Source organism: Armigeres subalbatus, chromosome 1 (assembly GCF_024139115.2).
Source record: "Armigeres subalbatus isolate Guangzhou_Male chromosome 1, GZ_Asu_2, whole genome shotgun sequence".
Classification (NCBI taxonomy): domain Eukaryota; kingdom Metazoa; phylum Arthropoda; class Insecta; order Diptera; family Culicidae; genus Armigeres; species Armigeres subalbatus.
Window position 1 is genome coordinate 83,981,520 of NC_085139.1, and position 18,355 is coordinate 83,999,874.

The following is an 18,355-nucleotide window of genomic DNA, read 5'->3' on the forward strand; positions in this document are numbered from 1 at the left end:
AATGACATCCCGTGGGGAGATGCATACAGCATAGTGATGTCTAGGACCAATAGCACACCTCCTGAAAGATCCCCAGAGATGTTAGCCGGTATAGTAGAGGGATTGTTTCCAAAACATGAACCATCGGATTGGCCCGCTACCCCGTACGAGTCAGTTGACGTGGTACCGCTAGTGACTAACGAAGAGCTTATCGTAGCCGCAAGAAAACTTAAGCTCAATAAGGCGCCAGGCCCAGAGATGCATGGATGAAGGAAACTTCCCAGATCGATGGAAACGGCAGAAATTGGTGCTTTTACCGAAGCCTGGCAAACAGCCGGGGGATCCTTCGGCATACAGACCAGTTTGCCTACTCGACACAGCTGGAAAGCTGCTAGAGAGGGTCATTCTGAATAGATTGTCGGCTTATACAGAGTGTGCTGGTGGCTTATCCAGCAACCAGTATGGCTTCCGTAAGGGCCGTTCTACCATCGAAGCAATTCGAGCGGTAACGGATACGGCCAAGATAGCGAGAGGTTTAAACAGAAGAGGTATTGGGTACTGCGCGTTGATTACACTTGATGTAAAAACGCGTTTAACAATGCTAGCTGGGCAGCAATTGCTGACTCCCTGCACCGATTGAGAGTTCCGGATTACCTGTGCAGGATACTGAAAAGTTATTTTCAGAACAGGGTGCTGCTATACGACACTGACGCTGGTCAAAAGTCGATCGTAGTGTCTGCGGGTGTTCCACAGGGATCGATCCTCGGACCGGTTCTGTGGAATATTATGTACGACGGAGTATTACGCTTAAGTCTCCCGGCCGGTGTGAAGATTGAAGGCTTCGCGGATGACGTAATGCTAGAAGTAGCAGGAGACACTCTCGACGAAGTTAGACTGAAGGCTTCATACCCGATTGGCAGAGTGGAGGAATGGCTCAACTCGAGGCGGTTGTCCCTTGCACACCACAAGACGGAAGTCGTGGTAGTGCATAACCGCCATGGGTTGCAGCAAGCGAGGATAAGAGTAGGGACCTGCACAGTTAACTCCTTGAGGTCTCTCAAGCATCTGGGTGTGATGATCGATGATAAGCTCAATTTTACGAGCCACGTCGATTATGCATGTCAGCGGGCTTCAAATCTTTATCACGAATGATGTCCAACAGATCAGCGGTGCATAGTCAAGTGCGTAGAGGCTGATAGCTGGCATAGCATTGTCTATCATCCGTTATGGCGTGCCGGCATGTGCCGTAGCACTAAAAGCCGAGTACAATGTAAAGAAATTGATCAGAGTACACCGGCTGATGTGTCTACGTGTCGCGAGAGGAAGATGTGGAGTGCTACAACGAAAGGGACTCGGTGCAAGTGCGACGTATCAAGAGAGCAGCTTCGTTGCTTAAATGGCAAAGAGCATGGGACCCCGCAGTCAAAGGCCGTTGGACCCACAGACTAATTCCGGATGTGTCCAACTGGGTTGATAAGAAGCATGGTCAAGTCAACTTCCACCTAACATAGGTGTTGCCTGAACATGGTTGCTTTAAAAAATTCCTACACAGGTTTGGCTTCGCAGATTCTGCGGAGTTTCCTGAATGTGTAGGTGAGATAGAATCGGCAGAGCATGTGATGTTCGCATGCCCGCGATTCGAGATAGAACGCAATGCCATGCTGCTTTTTAGTGGTATGGATACAACCCCGGACAACCTCGTCGAGAGGATGTGCCGGGAGGAAGCTATATGGAATGCGGTGAACACAGCATCTCAACAGATTATGTCGAAACTGCAGCGGTGGTGTCGTCTTGAACAAAACCAACGAGTGCAGTAAGGGCACCTGTGATGCAGTGAACACTTTGCTCACCCCGACAACCAACATGTCGCGGGTGGGCTGCGGGGACCTCAGTATGTAGATATAGAGGTCATTGCGGTTCACGCGCGGTGATTGTTGTCGGGGTGCTCGTCTCCAACGTGAGATTATGATACGGACCGCTAGATTACTATCATAGCTTGCTTTCGACGGGTGGTGAGGTAGCCACCCTTGAAGTCGATGTTGTGTGTATTGACGTCAAGTGCGTTAGCATAGGCGTGAGCGTTCTCAATAGTCCCCCCCTGATGTATTGCTTAATTGCGGGCCGGGGGTACGGACTGGCGAAAGGGTTTTGGTTTTAGTGGGTCGGGTAAGAGTTACATGACATACCCATCCCCACACTACCTGAGTTACCTCCTCAGGTGTCTGGTTGCAGATTTCCGTTTACCCTTGCTCAAGAAAAAAAAACACTGGGGCGTTTTGACTAGTGAAACATATTTTTTGTAGATGGAAGCAATTTTATATCATATTACCCACTGAGAAAAGTTATTTGGTTGCCCAACTGAGTGTTCCAGTGCAAGTTTTGCGGACGTATGCAACCGTCGCTCAAGAATGTTGAGCAAACAAACATTGAAAGTTACATCAAAACAGTAACTTTTTGTATTTTTCTATTATTTTTATTACTTACTTGATACACAGAGAACAGACATGGAGGCTCGAACAAAATTTCGTGCAAAACATGTGTAAACAATCAAACCGAACCTCAACGCTATCGACGTCGACATTGCAACTCACAAACTAATTTGACAACACGATGGCGCTGGTATACCTTGAATGCAAAGTGACACTAGCGCACAGTGGTATTTTTTGGTGACGCTAGCGCTGATTCTGCACGGGGATACGGCGACATTCCAAATTATTTCAAAATGAACAGTAAAAAGTTATCACAACATAGCGAGTGCAGCTTCAACGTCTGTTCTCTGTGCTTGATACTTGATGGGCTACAGCTCTTCGATGAACCTACGCCGAATGGAGTATCCTTCTCCCTTGGACTCGATCCTGGGCCAATCGCTTCCAGTCGCCCTGAACATTTAGCGCCCTCAGGTCCTCTTCAACTGCAAAAAGCCATCGTGTACGCGGCCTTCCACGAAGCCTGCGGCCTCTTCCGGGTTCTCTACTAAATATTATCTTCGCGTGACGTTCTTTTCATTTTTATTACGTAATACAAAAATACTCCCATATTCACATAGGATGATGGTTTTACAAATATTTAAAGGTACCAACTGATTTTGACCCTCAATTAGTAATAGTTTTCTAGAAATCAAATTGGGGCGTTTTGGCCAGGCGGGGTGCATTATACCGTCTTACCCTACTCTCTTGTTTTTAGTTCTCTCGCATTTCGGGAACCAATTTTTAGATGAATGCGCTCGCATGTATGAAAACTTCAACTACGCATGGTTACACTCAGCCAAAAAAAACTTAGGACCTTCATCAAAACCACTTATGATTTGGCACCACAATGAATATTTGTGAAAATCATAAGATTAATTAATGACTCATAAGGGGAAATATCTTTTTTGGCTACTTACAATTTTCATAACTCTACTTATGAAAATCATTAGGAAAAAATATTGATATTATAAGGGAATATGAAAATTATTTATAGTGAATTTTATGAGTTTCAAAATAAAAATCATTTAAAGGTCGGAAGAATTTGTAATGAAAATTGTAATTCTGAATGCATGCCATTATTCATATAGAGATAGTTTGGTTTATACACAGCAAATAATTTTGAAAATTCAACGACGTGTAAAATTGCCGCTTATCCTATAGAACGGATTAACATTCGAAATTCAATTAAATTTGATTGAATTTTAAATACAAGCATCGTTTAAATTTATTTCAATTTAAAAGAATAGTAAGATCAATTGAATGTTACGTTTATTTGCATGCTCCAAATATGTGCATGAAAATACATTTAAAATCACAACATATTTTTATCTGTGCACGGAGAAAATATTATATGTTTTCGAATGATTTGAAATTTAATCTGAAATTCATGTTTCCATGCCCACACGAAATATCCAAACAGATGTATCAGTATTTTCAGAAACGCATTTTTTGTTTGTAAAAATCTGCGTGTCATAAACTTTTGAACATTTCTATGATTATTGAAGGATTAATTAAATCTCCAAGATACATTGGTGTTGAATTGATGTCCATTTCTTTCGATGAAATGCACAAGCCTGAAAAATAAATTAAATGAATCAAAATTATTAAATATGGAGATAAAAGGAATTTTGTAAAATGTTAGCATTCAAATGATCAGAGAAGAAATCAACGAATGCTCACATTTCCATCATCTCCATCGTAAACTCAATATTTTCCTCAATATCAACTTTTATGTCAATCATAAGTTACAGTTATGGAATTCACAAGCCAATTTAATAAACCGCCTAAGTCTGTAATGAAACCGGATAGATGCTCATTCATAAATTGTGACTTATGGAAATCCTAATTTATTTTTCCTAAGTGTAGAAGCGCGCGCAAACAAGGCATTGATTTACTGCATCCAATGAAGAGAAAGCTTATTGCACGTGATATGGTTCATATAGGGGAGACTGGGGAGACTTGATCCCCTTTTCTGATTTCCGATGTATCACAGCCAAAAATAAATAAACATACGCAATTTACACACAGACTCTCTATGAAATATAGTATTTAACTTTACAGTTGTATGGCAGTCCTTAAATTATTGTTGTTATTGATACACAATCGATTTTTGACAGCACTCCAAAAAAATCGATTGTGTATCAATAACAACAATAATTTAAGGACTGCCATACATCTGTAGCAGCTGGAAGTGGCACTCCCAACGGAAGAGCAGCAAGGCGCAGCATCTCTTGAAGATGGCTGGAGAGATATTCGATCCGCCATTGGTAGCACCGCAACCGCTGCACTTGGCATAGTGGCCCCGGATCAGAGAAACGACTGGTATGACGGCGAATGTGAGCAGTCAGTTGAGAAGAAGAATGCAGCATGGGCGAGATTGCTGCAACACCGCACGAGGGCGAACGAGGCACGATATAAACGGGCGCGGAACAGACAAAACTCGATTTTCCGGAGCAAAAAACGCCAGCAGGAAGATCGAGACTGTGAAGAGACGGAGCAACTGTACCGCGCTAATAACACACGAAAGTTCTATGAGAAGTTGAACCGTTCACGTAAGGGCCACGTGCCACAGCCTGATATGTGTAAGGACATAAACGGGAACCTTCTTACGAACGAGCGTGAGGTGATCCAAAGGTGGCGGCAGCACTACGAAGAACACCTGAATGGCGATGTGGCAGACGAAGATGGCGATATGGTGATGGACCTGGGAGAACGCGCGCAGGACATAATTTTACCGGCTCCGGATCTCCAGGAAATCCAGCAGGAGATTGGCCGGCTGAAGAACAACAAAGCCCCTGGGGTTGACAAACTATCAGGATAGCTGATTAAACACGGTGGTGAGGCACTGGCTAGAGACACATCAAAAGGACCGGGACCCGATCACTTACCGCCCACCTTCATCAAACAATGTGCTTTATCGCTGGCAATGCCCATTGCTTCAATTTTCAATCGATCTATAAGCGATAGTGTTTTCCCGGAAGCTTGGAAGCTTGCTTCGATCGTTCCCGTGTACAAATCCGGTAACATACATAGTGTAGAGAACTACCGTCCGATATCAATCTTGAACTGTTTCGCCAAAGTTTTTGAGAGTCTTTTGCACGAAGTATTATACCCAGCAGTACAGTCTATCATCTCCGAGTATCAACATGGGTTCATAAAAAAGCGCTCGACGACATCCAACCGAATGGCATTCACTCATACAGTGCTAGACGAATTGGAGAACCGTAGCCAGATCGACGCTATTTATTTTGACTTTTCAAAGGCGTTTGACAAGGTGATAGAAAAACTTGACCGACTTGGCTTACCTACTTGGATCATTCGGTGGTTAAAATCGTACTTATCCTCTCGCAAGGCTTTCGTCAAAGTACATGGCGCCAAGTCTGATGCCTATGGCATTCCCTCTGGAGTACCGCAGGGCAGTATTCTTGGTCCACTCATCTTTATTCTTTTCGTCAATGATCTGTGTAACAACCTGAGCTCCGGAAAACAGCTTTATGCGGGCGATTTGAAAATATACCGTGCCATAAAATCGCTCGTGGACTGTTGTGCTTTACATACTGATATTGTGAATGTTGCAAACTGGTGCAAGATCAATGGTATGCAGGTGAACCCGACTAAATGCAAAGCCATAACATTCACTCGTTGACGGTCTTTTATAACCTATGACTATTGTCTGAATCACACAGCGCTTCAGAGGGTTACATCGATCAAAGACCTTGGAATCGTTCTCGACAGTAAGCTTCGTTTTACGGAACATTTATCAGTTACCATTGCTAAGGCCAATGCTATGCTTGGATTCTTACGGCGGAATACAGCACAGTTCGATGATGTCCATGCTCTCAAATCATTATATTGTGCATTAATTCGGAGCATACTAGAGTATGGAGTGCAAATCTGGGCTCCGTATCATTCCGTTCACATTGAACGCATCGAGAGAATACAAAAACGCTTCATCAACTACGCCTTGCGCCGCTTACCATGGAACGATCCATCAAACCTGCCTCCATACCAAAATCGTTGTACTTTAATTGACTTGCAATCATTGGCAGACCGTCGAGTGATGCTTCAGAGAATGTTTATTTTCGACGTCATAACGTGCAACATCGACTGCCGTTACATCCTGGAGAATGTTCGATTTCATGCACCGTCTCGTCAACTCAGGTATCGTCAACCGCACAGAAAGAAATAATGAAAAGTAAACAGCGCGTAAAACTTGAGGTGCAGAAATTTACGCTTTTCTACGCTGAAATGGTGCCCTTCCTAACAAGTTTGCTTACAACTTGCATGCAATATTCATGATTCACGTCAAATATTGTATACATTTAGGCTATATCCCGCATGGAATTACGCTAATCATGGCGTTCCATATATGTGCATGATTTTTAGCGTAAATTTCAGTGGATTTTTCTATCTGTGTGTTATGGATCCGTGGTCATCGCACACACTACGGTCAAAATAATCCATTGGACTTATGCTGCAGACTATTCAACGAAGTGTGTTGTTCTTTCGACTTTAATGTTACCAAATTAGTTTTTAAAAATAGGATTAAGTCAAACAATCAGTCTGTGCAATTTACAAGTTGAAGACCATGTACAATAAATAAATAAATATACAACGTGCCCACACATCATCTATTCATCGACTTCAAAGCCGCATATGATACAATCGATCGGGACCAGCTATGGCAGCTAATGCACGAACAAGGATTTCCGGATAAACTCACACGGTTGATCAAAGCGACGATGGATCGGGTGATGTGCGTAGTTCGAGTTTCAGGGGCATTCTCGAGTTCCTTCGAAACCCGCAGAGGGTTACAGCAAGGTGATGGTATTTCGTGTCTGCTATTCAACATCGCTTTGGAAGGGATAATACGAAGAGCAGGGATTAACACGAGTGGTATAATTTTCAATAAGTCCGTCCAGCTATTTGGCTTCGCCGACGACATAGATATTATGGCACGTAAATTTGAGAAGATGGAGGAAGCCTACATCAGATTGAAGAGGGAAGCTAAGCGGATCGGACTAGTCATCAACACGTCGAAGACGAAGTACATGATAGGAAGAGGTTCAAGAGAAGACAATATGAGCCACCCACTGCGAGTTTGCATCGGTGGTGACGAAATCGAGGTGGTAGAAGAATTTGTGTACTTGGGCTCACTGGTGACTGCCGAAAATGACACCAGCAGAGAAATTCGGAGGCGCATAGTGGCTGGAAATCGTACGTACTTTGGACTCCGCAAGACGCTCCGATCGAATAGAGTTCGCTGCCGTACCAAACTGACAATCTACAAAACGCTCATTGAACCGGTAGTCCTCTACGGACACGAGACCTGGACGATGCTCGTGGAGGACCGACGCGCACTTGGAGTTTTCGAAATGAAAGTGCTGCGTAATATCTACGGTGGGGTGCAGATGTCACACGGTACGTGAAGTAGGCGAATGAGCCACGAGTTGCATGAGCTGCTGGGAGAACCATGCGCAGCGGACAAGGTGGATCGATCAGGTGGAAGATGACTTGCGGACCCTCCGTAGACTGCGTGGTTGGCGACGTGTAACCATGGACCGAGCCGAATGGAGAAGACTTTTATATACCGCACAGGTCACTTCGGCCTTAGTCTGAATAAATAAATAACAAGAAGTTGCATAGGTCACATAATTTTCTATGGTGAATCCCGATCTATGTTACTGATTACCCCACCCAACTAACACATTTTCCTTCCTTCCTGGAGATGCAGAGGTATTCTCGGTATCTAGTAACAACAATAACCTAACACACTAACATTCCCTCCCTTTCCCAGATGACTGTAAGGACTTGGCCGGCGCCATTATTGATCAACGTTTGCAAGCTCTTGAAACGTGCACTTCGAGAATAGATGGAAAATCCCAACCACTATTCACTTGGATCGTAATGCAATTTGCACCAGTTCTGATCAATCACGGAGTGGCAACCATTGATATGTACAGTCAGTCTAAGCTAAGCTAACCTAAGATTATAGTTTTTGTTAATATTTATATCAATTTTAATGGGCCTCCCTCTTATTCGGTTCTATTTGATGGCCTGATGCCTTGGACAAAATTTCAGCCAAATCGGTTTACGTTTGGGCGGTGCTAAACTCGTTGGAAGTTTATATGGAAAAATGTATGCAGAAACATCGAAATACAGTGATTTGCAGTTGGACGGCACAATTTACGATGAAGGACTATGATACTCATTCAAGTGAAGAATTTAATACAGAATGTTATGATGAAAACCGCGAAAAGATTAGTGTTTGCCCGGCGAAGTTATTAGCATTTCTCTGAAGTGGCGTTTGAGCAAATTTCGATTCTTTTACCTTTGAAAAGAAATAAATTCACCCATACAGCACTCCAGTAAAAGGCTAATATCTTTGCCAAATAAACTCTAATCTTCTCGCCGATTTAAGCATAACATTCTGTGTTTAATTCTACGATATCTGAATGAGTACCATAGTTCTTCAAAAGGAATGTCTTCAGAAGCGAATTCTGTCACTTATCAGACAACGTAAAGCTTCTACGCTGTATTGTTCTGATTTGGCATCTTTTCACTATGCCCGTACCACCAAAGAATGGCTTCAACAGAACAACGTCCAATTTGTAACAAAGAACAAGAATCCTCCGAATTGCTCACAAATAAATCGCCCTATTTATTGAAAAATTGTGAACTTCGGAAGAAGGATAGAGAAGCAGATGATATCAACAAATTCAATAAAGACTGGATGATCGTAAGCAAAATAATCGACAAAACGGTTCTCTAAGTGATTGTCAACATTGATTTTTTTTAAAGTTTCTTCCTGTTACGTAATTCGTTGTCGACGTGTTAACGACTTGCCCGATCCGCTTAGCTTTCCTTTTTCCACTTGAATTGAAAGTGTTAATGAGCCTGATTGGCAATGGTCTGCAATCGTGGCATATACCTGTATAGTTGTTAAGTCAGTGGAGTACTTTATTTCAAAATGATTCCCCGGCGGATAAATTGACGAAAACATCCCAATAAAAAATTTGAGCTGAATAAGCTATTTTTTTGACTGCAGAGACTCTTCTTGTTGCAATGTTTATTGGGATAATTCTCCAGTCAAATTATTTAAAATTCAGTAATATTCATATTTCTGAGTTACAGACACGAGTAGAAGTGTTGATATAAAACAAGTAAAGCTGCGACATCCCAAAAAATCCATGACAGCCCCCCGGGTTTCCTTAATACACAGAAATAAGAAATAGGGTAAAGGATGTATTTTGGACCACCCTTACAGGGGCTCTTATTTTGGACCACCAAGAGGAATTTGCACTCAATGGTCCAAAATATGAGCCGCCGAACTGGTGGTCCAAAATACCTCCCTTACCCTAATATCTTGTTTTTTTTTTATAGGACGAACATGGGGGCCATAAGATACAGTTTAACTTACTTCCTTTCTGGAAACAATATCCTATTAAAAACCGAAATAAAAATCGCGCATTAGCTCCTAATCATAGCTCGGGATCATGATTGAAAGCTTTCTTTGACAGATGTTTCATGAACGTAACATAGTGAAATAATGTTCTACTTGTCGATGCATGTGGATAACTGGACATGGAAAGCAATTTCTAGATTAAAATTGATTGATGTTGTCATCATTCTAAAACACAACCACAATATGCGTTCGTCTTATTCATAAAGTAAATTCAACCTATGTCAATAAATCGCTTTTCCGCACAACGATGGTTAAATGATGAGGTTTGTTGGCAACGTTGTTCTACAACTCCCTACGGGTCGATGCGTTACTCATTTCCACTTTACAGCTCAAAGCCTTTGCAACATTCTATCGTTAATAATTATGTATTTCCCTTTTCTGAAGGTTGCCATTTCTCTGTTGTGAAGGAATACGTCCTTGCCAAGCCATCATTTATCTAAAAACGAACTAGAAATCATCCTGATTTCTAAATCCTGATTTCCGTTCAATGGTATCTGTATGGACTGGTCCTAATGTTGTTCGTAGCAGAAGGCGATCCGTTCAATCGAAAGAAAACAAGTTCAATACTTGAGATTCCTCTTGCCAACGTTTGCAATCAGATATGATACACTGCTTCTTTCATACTCCATATCCACTGCCACTGTGTAGCAGACCATCGTCATCAGTCAGCTCTCGGAATGTATACAATATTGTGCACAGTGAGTGTCATTGAAATGAGGAAATGGAAGCTTCGACAAACAAGCAACTTGTTTCCGGTATCGACTGAAGCATATTGTCTGTCCAAAGGAATAGTTTTCCATTCTTCAGATGATGAGCTCTTTGAGAGCCGAATAACAAAGTCAATATAACTTTTGAGTACGATGGGTGAGTATGTGTGACGGAAACGGTGATCCACTTTCGGTATAAATGTGTAAAAAGTACAGAGAAAAGTCCTCGTGATGATTGGACAAAAATCTGGTCAATAATTGAACAACATAAAAAAGAGTACTTTCGCACACTTTGTACAACAGTGCAAAAGTATTCACATTTTTCACGTCAGTTGTTAGCGTTTGGCTCTAAATCACTTCCGAATTTGTTTGACGCCTTCATTTTGACTTTCTCTTACAACAAAATTTTACCGAAAGACCCATAGAGTTTTAAACCAAATGACGATCTGCGCAAGTGTCTGTCTGCTCGTGTACAAAGGGTAAGAAAAACATTAGACAACTTTCCATATAGTTTTTATTTTGCCATTTCACACGGCGGACGTTTCTCGCAGCAAGTTTCATTCAATAGGGGGCAAAGTGGCAACAAGAACGTCCGCCGTGTGAAATGGCAAAATAAAAACTCATGGAATCATCCCCAAAAATCAGAAAGGTTGTAAATTTGGTTGTCGTCACTAAGCGATTGCTTTTTTATTTGTCTGCTAAACCTTCTCTTAGAAACAATGGTGATTCCCAAACACTAGCCGCAACAAAACCAAAAGCAGAATCAATAGAGGATAACGGTATTTAAGCTCATTGCCAGTTCTAGCGATTGCTAGAACATGAGAAATATATGGAAAGATACAGAGGAGAAACGGAACTGGCCTGGCATTAAACTCACGACCTCCTGCGTATGAGGCAGAGGTGATAGTCATATGACCATCAAGCCTGTTTTAGTGCGTCGAAATATGTATTTATGCAATCCGAATTTAAAATACAAAAGGGATTGAAGCTGGGTGATATTTAAGGTTATAAAAGTTTTGGATCATATTGTTTCGAAAGTCATGTTAATCTTAGTTTCATATGAAGGGGTTTTGTTTTTCAAATAAGACTTGACACAAAACTGAACAATGGCATTTCGGATAATTAACAACTACAGCGGCACATCTTCGTAAATAAACGTGTATCATTTATTTGAATAAATTTTCACTCGGTACCATCAGTTCAGAGGTTTGGAAGTAGAATTTGATTTCGTGTGGCCATCTTTGTGTTCTGGTAATGTTTTTGATTTAAAATGTATTTTTTGATCACCGATCAGATGTGTGAGATGCTTGTAAAATATTGGATCTTTTTTTCCAATGATCGACACATTAGATTGAGAAGAGTAGCGTTTTTAAAAACTTTTTTTTATCTGAATCAACACCGAGACATATCATAGGTGTAGAAGATTCCATGTTCATATTAAAAACGATGACAGAGAGGTGCATATACCAGTCGTTTCGATACACTTCAGGCAGTAACGCTGACGATTAATACATGTATACTTCTTATTCATATATATAAAAATGTAGTTTTTTTTACTAAAACTTTAGTATTTGGTACGTAATTGCAGTTGTATGAACGATTTATTTATACCGGGGGGGTGAGGGAGTATAGACATGTGCAGCGAAAAAGAAGTTCACCGGATTGGGAATACACATTTAAAATTCTCCTAAAAGTAAACATTCCTAAAAACACACCTAAAGAAGCGTTTAGCGAGAAACATTCAACATCAAACATCTACTTTATGGTTTTCTGGTACACTTTCTTTTTTTTCATCTTAATATTCTTCGGTTGATAACTGCAGCAGATGTACACGACGGGTTTTGGTTATTGTGTCAAAAGGCTTAAAAGTACAACACAACACTTTGAATTTATGTCCGCTTTAATTCAACTGTTTCCTATGCCCTAGGTTTCATAGGAGTAGAGGTTGCATACATATGTTACACGTATTCTTTTAGGGTGGTCCAAAATTGAAGTTCCCGTTCCAATTAAGTTATATAATAGCATTTTCTAATTTCAGCTCAATCGATTACGTTTTGCACAATACGTGGGACCGTAATCTATGGAAAGGCACAGGAGAAACAGTAAAAGCTGTTCATGGTTTACAGAGGAATGATTGGACAGACAGAGGCCATAATTGCACAGTGCAATACGAAAATCAAATTGGTAACTAACTAACTTTTCCAACGAGATTTGAATAGTTTTCATTTCAATTTAATTTGTAGATTTATGTTTGCAAAATAATTTAGATTCCACACTTTCTTATGAATATAATCAATTGAGCTTCAATTTTAATGAAAAATGACAAAAAACTCTAAAAAGTACAAGTGCCTCAAATTTGTTCCATCCTGGTATTAGCGTGCATATAAAATGGAACCGAATCGTCGCTTAGCTATCACGCGGCTCCATGGAATTGATTTCTCCAGTTCTTGTTATATTATCCTCACCGATTGCCGCCTGCCACTGGTGGGGAGGAGATGTGACGCTTCCGGATACGAACCCGTCACCGAACCCGGGGCCACGTGGTCTGCCAGCTCTGCGGTGACTGGCATTGTTTGGCCGCTGTCTACAGTTCGGTACTCATTTCGCCAACAATTACTGTGCCCTGTAATTACGTGAATCAATAATGGGGAGAAAAAAGAAAACGAGAGGAGAAAGAGAAAAAAAAAATGGACGGAATTAAAAACGGTTAGCTGGCCACTTGGTGACAATTATGTTCGCTCATATGGGAAACAGTTTATGGTCGTGGGGACGGGGATCATTTTTTTTAATTAAAATTTGTTTAATGTGCAATTTTAATAAACCATTGGCTGACCACGAAGCTGAAACGGAGCGATTTTCATTTCAATGGTGGTGGAATCAGATATTTTAAATTCAACAGATTTTATATACATGAACAAACAAAACATAAGAGAATAGTCTGTGTTTCTTTATTTGCCATTGTGATACTGGACAAGTTCAACATTTAGCATACTTTCGGTAGCTTTTCTACAAGCAGTGGTCAAAAAGTTACGTCTGGGTTTGTGAAGGTTTGTGTTTTGGAAAGCCGCTGTCTTTGAAGAGATCCATTTTCATTTTCATAATGACGCGATGAGGACCACTTTCCAGTTCCTCTTATTTATTTAAAATTGTTGTCATCGGCGAGAACGTTTTCAGCGTCGCAGCCACTTCCTCCGAATCTTTACATCAAAGTATGTTTAAGAAATTTCATTCAATTTCCACGGAATTTCTAAGGGACATTATTGAAAATTCCAATGATAAAATTTCCACTATACTGAACTTTTACGCAAAATTCTTCATTATTTCCTCGGAAAGTGTTTCGGAATTTCTTCGGAAAATTTTCGGAATATCCAAAGGCTATCCAAAGGTTAAAGTTTTCACATGTTCCGAATCCACAGGAAAGTCAAGTACGAGACACTGAGGACGACCTAACTGTTGAGGTTGAGATACGTATCTGTCAAGGTACAATTAAGTGGTGGAATTAAATGGGAAGCTACAAACTCGTCTTATGACAAGTGAAGATATTCCACTGAAAAGCTCAAAATCCAAAACCTATTTTTTCGGAATGTTGCCCTGATAGCGCTGGAACCTTCTTTTTTTTTGCTGCAAGTCCAGACATAATAGGCTTTTTTGGTCTACAATGTTTTGTACTTATTACCTTAATCTTCTGAATTATTAAAAGAAAATAAAAGCATGCATATATAATAATAGAGTACTTTATTTTTATTCGACAACGCTAGGAATTGTAAAATTACAAATAGCTTTTCCGCATATTTTTTTTATTCCTGACAGCAATACAATGAACGATCATTACCGTTTGATAGTTAACCAGCAAAATATTTTTTCAATTACTGAACATCAGCAAATAAATTGTCATTTTCATGGAAATCAAATTTGCTGGTTGAACAGCAGTTTACTTTGCTGGATTGATTGCTGGATAAACAACACAAAAAAACATTAAAACTTTGTTGGATTTCAGCGAAGAAATTTTGATGTGTAGGATTTTTTAAAAATATTTTTCTAAAAACTTGCAATTCCGGTATGATAATGTACAGACTGACATTACGATTTTCTAGCAAGCAACTCCAGAGTCTAACCCGGGGTTTACCCGATGTTCTCAAGAATTCCTGGGGAATAAATTTCTGCCATTTTTTCGTAAATAATTGTTCAGGAAATACCACCAAGATTTTTCCAATTCTATTCTCTCGGAAATTTCGACGGCAAGAATTCTTTCCACAAGTCTTGGATAAAATTTTGTTCTTGTGGTATCCCCAGAAAATCCCCTGAAAATTACTTCGTAGCTAAATCCAGAAATTCCCATGGAAATTCAAAGAAGTAACTGAATGAAAATTACGAAAATTTCGTCGTTGATTCATTTACAAATTCTTTTAGGAATTTCTTCAGAAATTCTTTAAGAAATTATTTTGAGAATTCCTGTAGGAATTCATTAGAAATAAAAATTCAATAAGAAAATTATTTTGAGCTTTTTAGTGGAATGTTTTCACCTGTCATAAGACGAGTTTAAACAATCCCATTGAATTCCACCACTTAATTGTATCCTGACAGATACGTATTTCGACCTCAACAGTAAGGCCGTCTTCAGTGTCTTGTCGAGTCTTGTCGAGTCGAGTCAAGTACAAGACACTGAAGACGGCCTTACTGTTGAGGTCGAAATACGTATCTGTCAGGATACAATTAAGTGGTGGAATTCAATGGGATTGTTTAAACTCGTCTTATGACAGGTAAAAATTCAAATTAGGATATTCCTCTGGAATTGTTGAAATTGTTTTAGGGATACCTACGAAAATTACTTTAGAAAAAATCCTTCCAAAATTTCATTAGGAAAATCTGTGGAAATTCCTTTAGGATGTTTTTTAGAAAATGATTCAGGAATTTCTACGGAATATGTTTTAGGAAATCTTTCTGAAAGTCAGCGATAATTTTAGTAAAACCTTAGATTTTTTTCCAACACACAATAGGGCAGCCCCATGTAAAGTAGTGGCCAAAACTACCAAAACACAAATTTAAGATATGGGCGTGTAAACTGTGATAAATACACATCTTATAAGGTGATTATACAATCAAGCCATGTGGTGAATTTTAAATTCACCACACGGTTTTCTACTCCTATTATCAAAAGTTCAAATCTAGCGTAATAATTTTCGTACAATGCTCAAATTCAAGTCGATTGTTTAGCATAAGTAAGCAAATGATCTACAGATGTTTATATCCCCATGGGCATTGTGGTTCTCTCAATTCGTGCTCTTGAAAAATCACTAGAAAAAGCACGTGGTTTCCAAGATGGCCGATTTGTGGCTTTGTTGTATAACCACCTTATAACCCTTATTTTTTATAATCAGGACGGTTTCTATTTTTTAGATTTTTAAGGAGGGGTGGGGATGTTCAAGCGGGCCGCTCGTAGAAATGACATTTTTACGTTTTTTTGGGAAAAGGGCATCTTATTTTCGTCTCAAAAATAACATATTTATATATCGTTATAAAAGCTCTTAAACAGATATATGTTGTAGGCTTGATGATGCCATAATAGCTCCATCCAGAATTCAGTTTAAGTAGTTTTGCAAAAGCATATTTTGCGCAATATTTAACGAGCAAAACAGTTTGGTACTCCGCAATACCCCGCAGTAAAACATAATGCACTACTGAATTCTACCCATATTCACCATTTTGTAAGATACATGAATTTGAAAAATTGCCCATTTTTGCCTTTCTCGTGTACTAAGCATACGTAGAGGCTATATGATCGTTAGAAAAGCATTTGAAAGAAAGCCCGAACGCTAATTGTGTTGTATATCGATCGACTCAGTTCGACAAATTGAGGTGATGTCTGTATGTACGTGTGTGTGAATGTCTGTATGTGTGTGAGCAAAAATGATCTTAACTCTTTTTAGGCACTTACCCTAAACCGATTTACTCGCAACAAGTTTCATTCGTCAGATAATGTTGTTCCATTCTTCCCTATTAAAAATAGGATGGATCGGACTATGGACTCAAAAGTTATGATCAAAATACATTTTCGTATAATGCACAAGAAAGACAACGTTTTCACTAGGGGGATTAATCAGGTGTTTTGGTAAACTTCTTCTTTTTCAATTTTAATCTGAGTTAATCAATTAGGCCACTTTAATTGAATTTAGCAAAGAACACAATGTTTATAACATTTGAAGGGGGTGGGTTATGTATTAACGTTGCGCCTAATTCAAGAAAAAAAACATCTATCATATAAAAAGCGATAATAGAAGCGAATTATAGATTTAACCACAACGTGTTGGATGAATAACTCCTTGCCACAATACCTTTTTAAGATTATGAGAGAAATTTCTAAAGATTTATTCGATGTGTTTCTAACGGAAATTTGAAAGGAATTTCCAGTTGAAATTTCGGAAAGAATGTTTGAAGTAATTTCCAAATGATTCCTTAACGAATTTCTGAAGTGATTTCCGAAAAAAAAATTGTAGAAATATCCGAGGTCTCAAGGAATATATCTAGACCAACATTTGAAAAGGGCGTAACAGCCAAAATTTATTCCTTCTGATTCTTCGTCTACATACAAAGCTATATATATGGACGAAGAATCAGAAGGATTAAATTTTGGCTGTTACGCCCTTTTCAAATGTTGGTCTAGATATAATTGAATTTACGGAATTTACGGAGGAATTTCCGAAGGGATTCCTGGATGAAAGTGTGAAAGAATTCTGAAGGATTTCCAAGAATTCTTCCATCTTCCTAGAGGGATCTCCTAAGAAATTACTGGAAGAATTTATTTAAGAAATTCCTGAAATAAATGTTAAAATGATTTCTTTAAAAAGTTCGAAGGATATCCTACACTAATTTCTAAAGCAAGTTCCAAAAAAATTCCCTGATACAATTTCCGTAAGAATTCCAACCAAATTTCCAAAGGAACTTCCGAAGAAATTCAATTAAAAAACTCAAAGGTGCAGCCCAATCGGGTTGTACGCAAAGGTGACGTTGAACTACGTAGCTGTATGTAATGTACAGGTCTTCGACTATTCTGTGCGATGAGATCAAAGCAAGCGTTTTTCAAGCCCAGGTTGAATCTGCTTTCGTTGTTTATCCTATGGTCCTGAGATTTAGTGAACATTACGAAAACTGGTGATGTTTATAATTTTTGGACCAACATTCGAAAAGGAAGATAAAAATAAAATTTTCAAATAATCGAGAATGAACAACACTCTCAAACGGTCACATATTGGCGCGCTTATCTTAGTTTAGAATGCTGCGGCGGTCTTACACTCGCAGGCTCAACTGCGAAGCTAATCGTCAAGTTTAACTAATAGCTAATAGCCGCCGTGTTATGGAACGTACACACGGTCAAGCAGTTTGACCAACATTGACTCCACCTCTCGTTTAGTCAAACATCCATAAAGTTTTACCAACAGCGGCACGAACAATCAATTTATTCGACCAACAATATCACACACGAACGACCGAAGCAACAACTTGAGCACCAACCATCAAAAAATATATGAGGGTTTGTGCAACTTCACTACAAATGCTCAAACATGTTCGGCGAACCTTGACTCCACCCCCGACAACTCAAACCAAAATCAAACCGTTATAATTTTTTCCAACCGAGCCGCCAACTGTCAAATGGTTGTTCGAACAACTTCACACACGTTCCAACAAAGCAGCAACCAAAGCGTTTTCTTGGGGGTGGAGTCAATGTTCGTCAAACTGCT

The 18,355-nt window shown here is 39.7% G+C and overlaps 1 protein-coding gene across 7 annotated transcripts in view; it reads right to left on the reverse strand.

Moving 5' to 3' along the window:
• Positions 1–11,765: 11,765 nt before the first annotated feature.
• The window catches only part of LOC134227655 (uncharacterized protein DDB_G0283357-like), a 695,055-nt gene continuing 688,465 nt past the window's right edge, over positions 11,766–18,355 (reverse strand). For all 7 annotated transcript variants that reach the window (XM_062709336.1, XM_062709333.1, XM_062709342.1 and 4 more), the window contains one exon: positions 11,766–13,242. In XM_062709336.1, the coding sequence (XP_062565320.1) occupies positions 13,233–13,242 (10 nt within the window). In that variant the 3' untranslated portion in view covers positions 11,766–13,232. The remainder of the gene's footprint in view (positions 13,243–18,355) is intronic.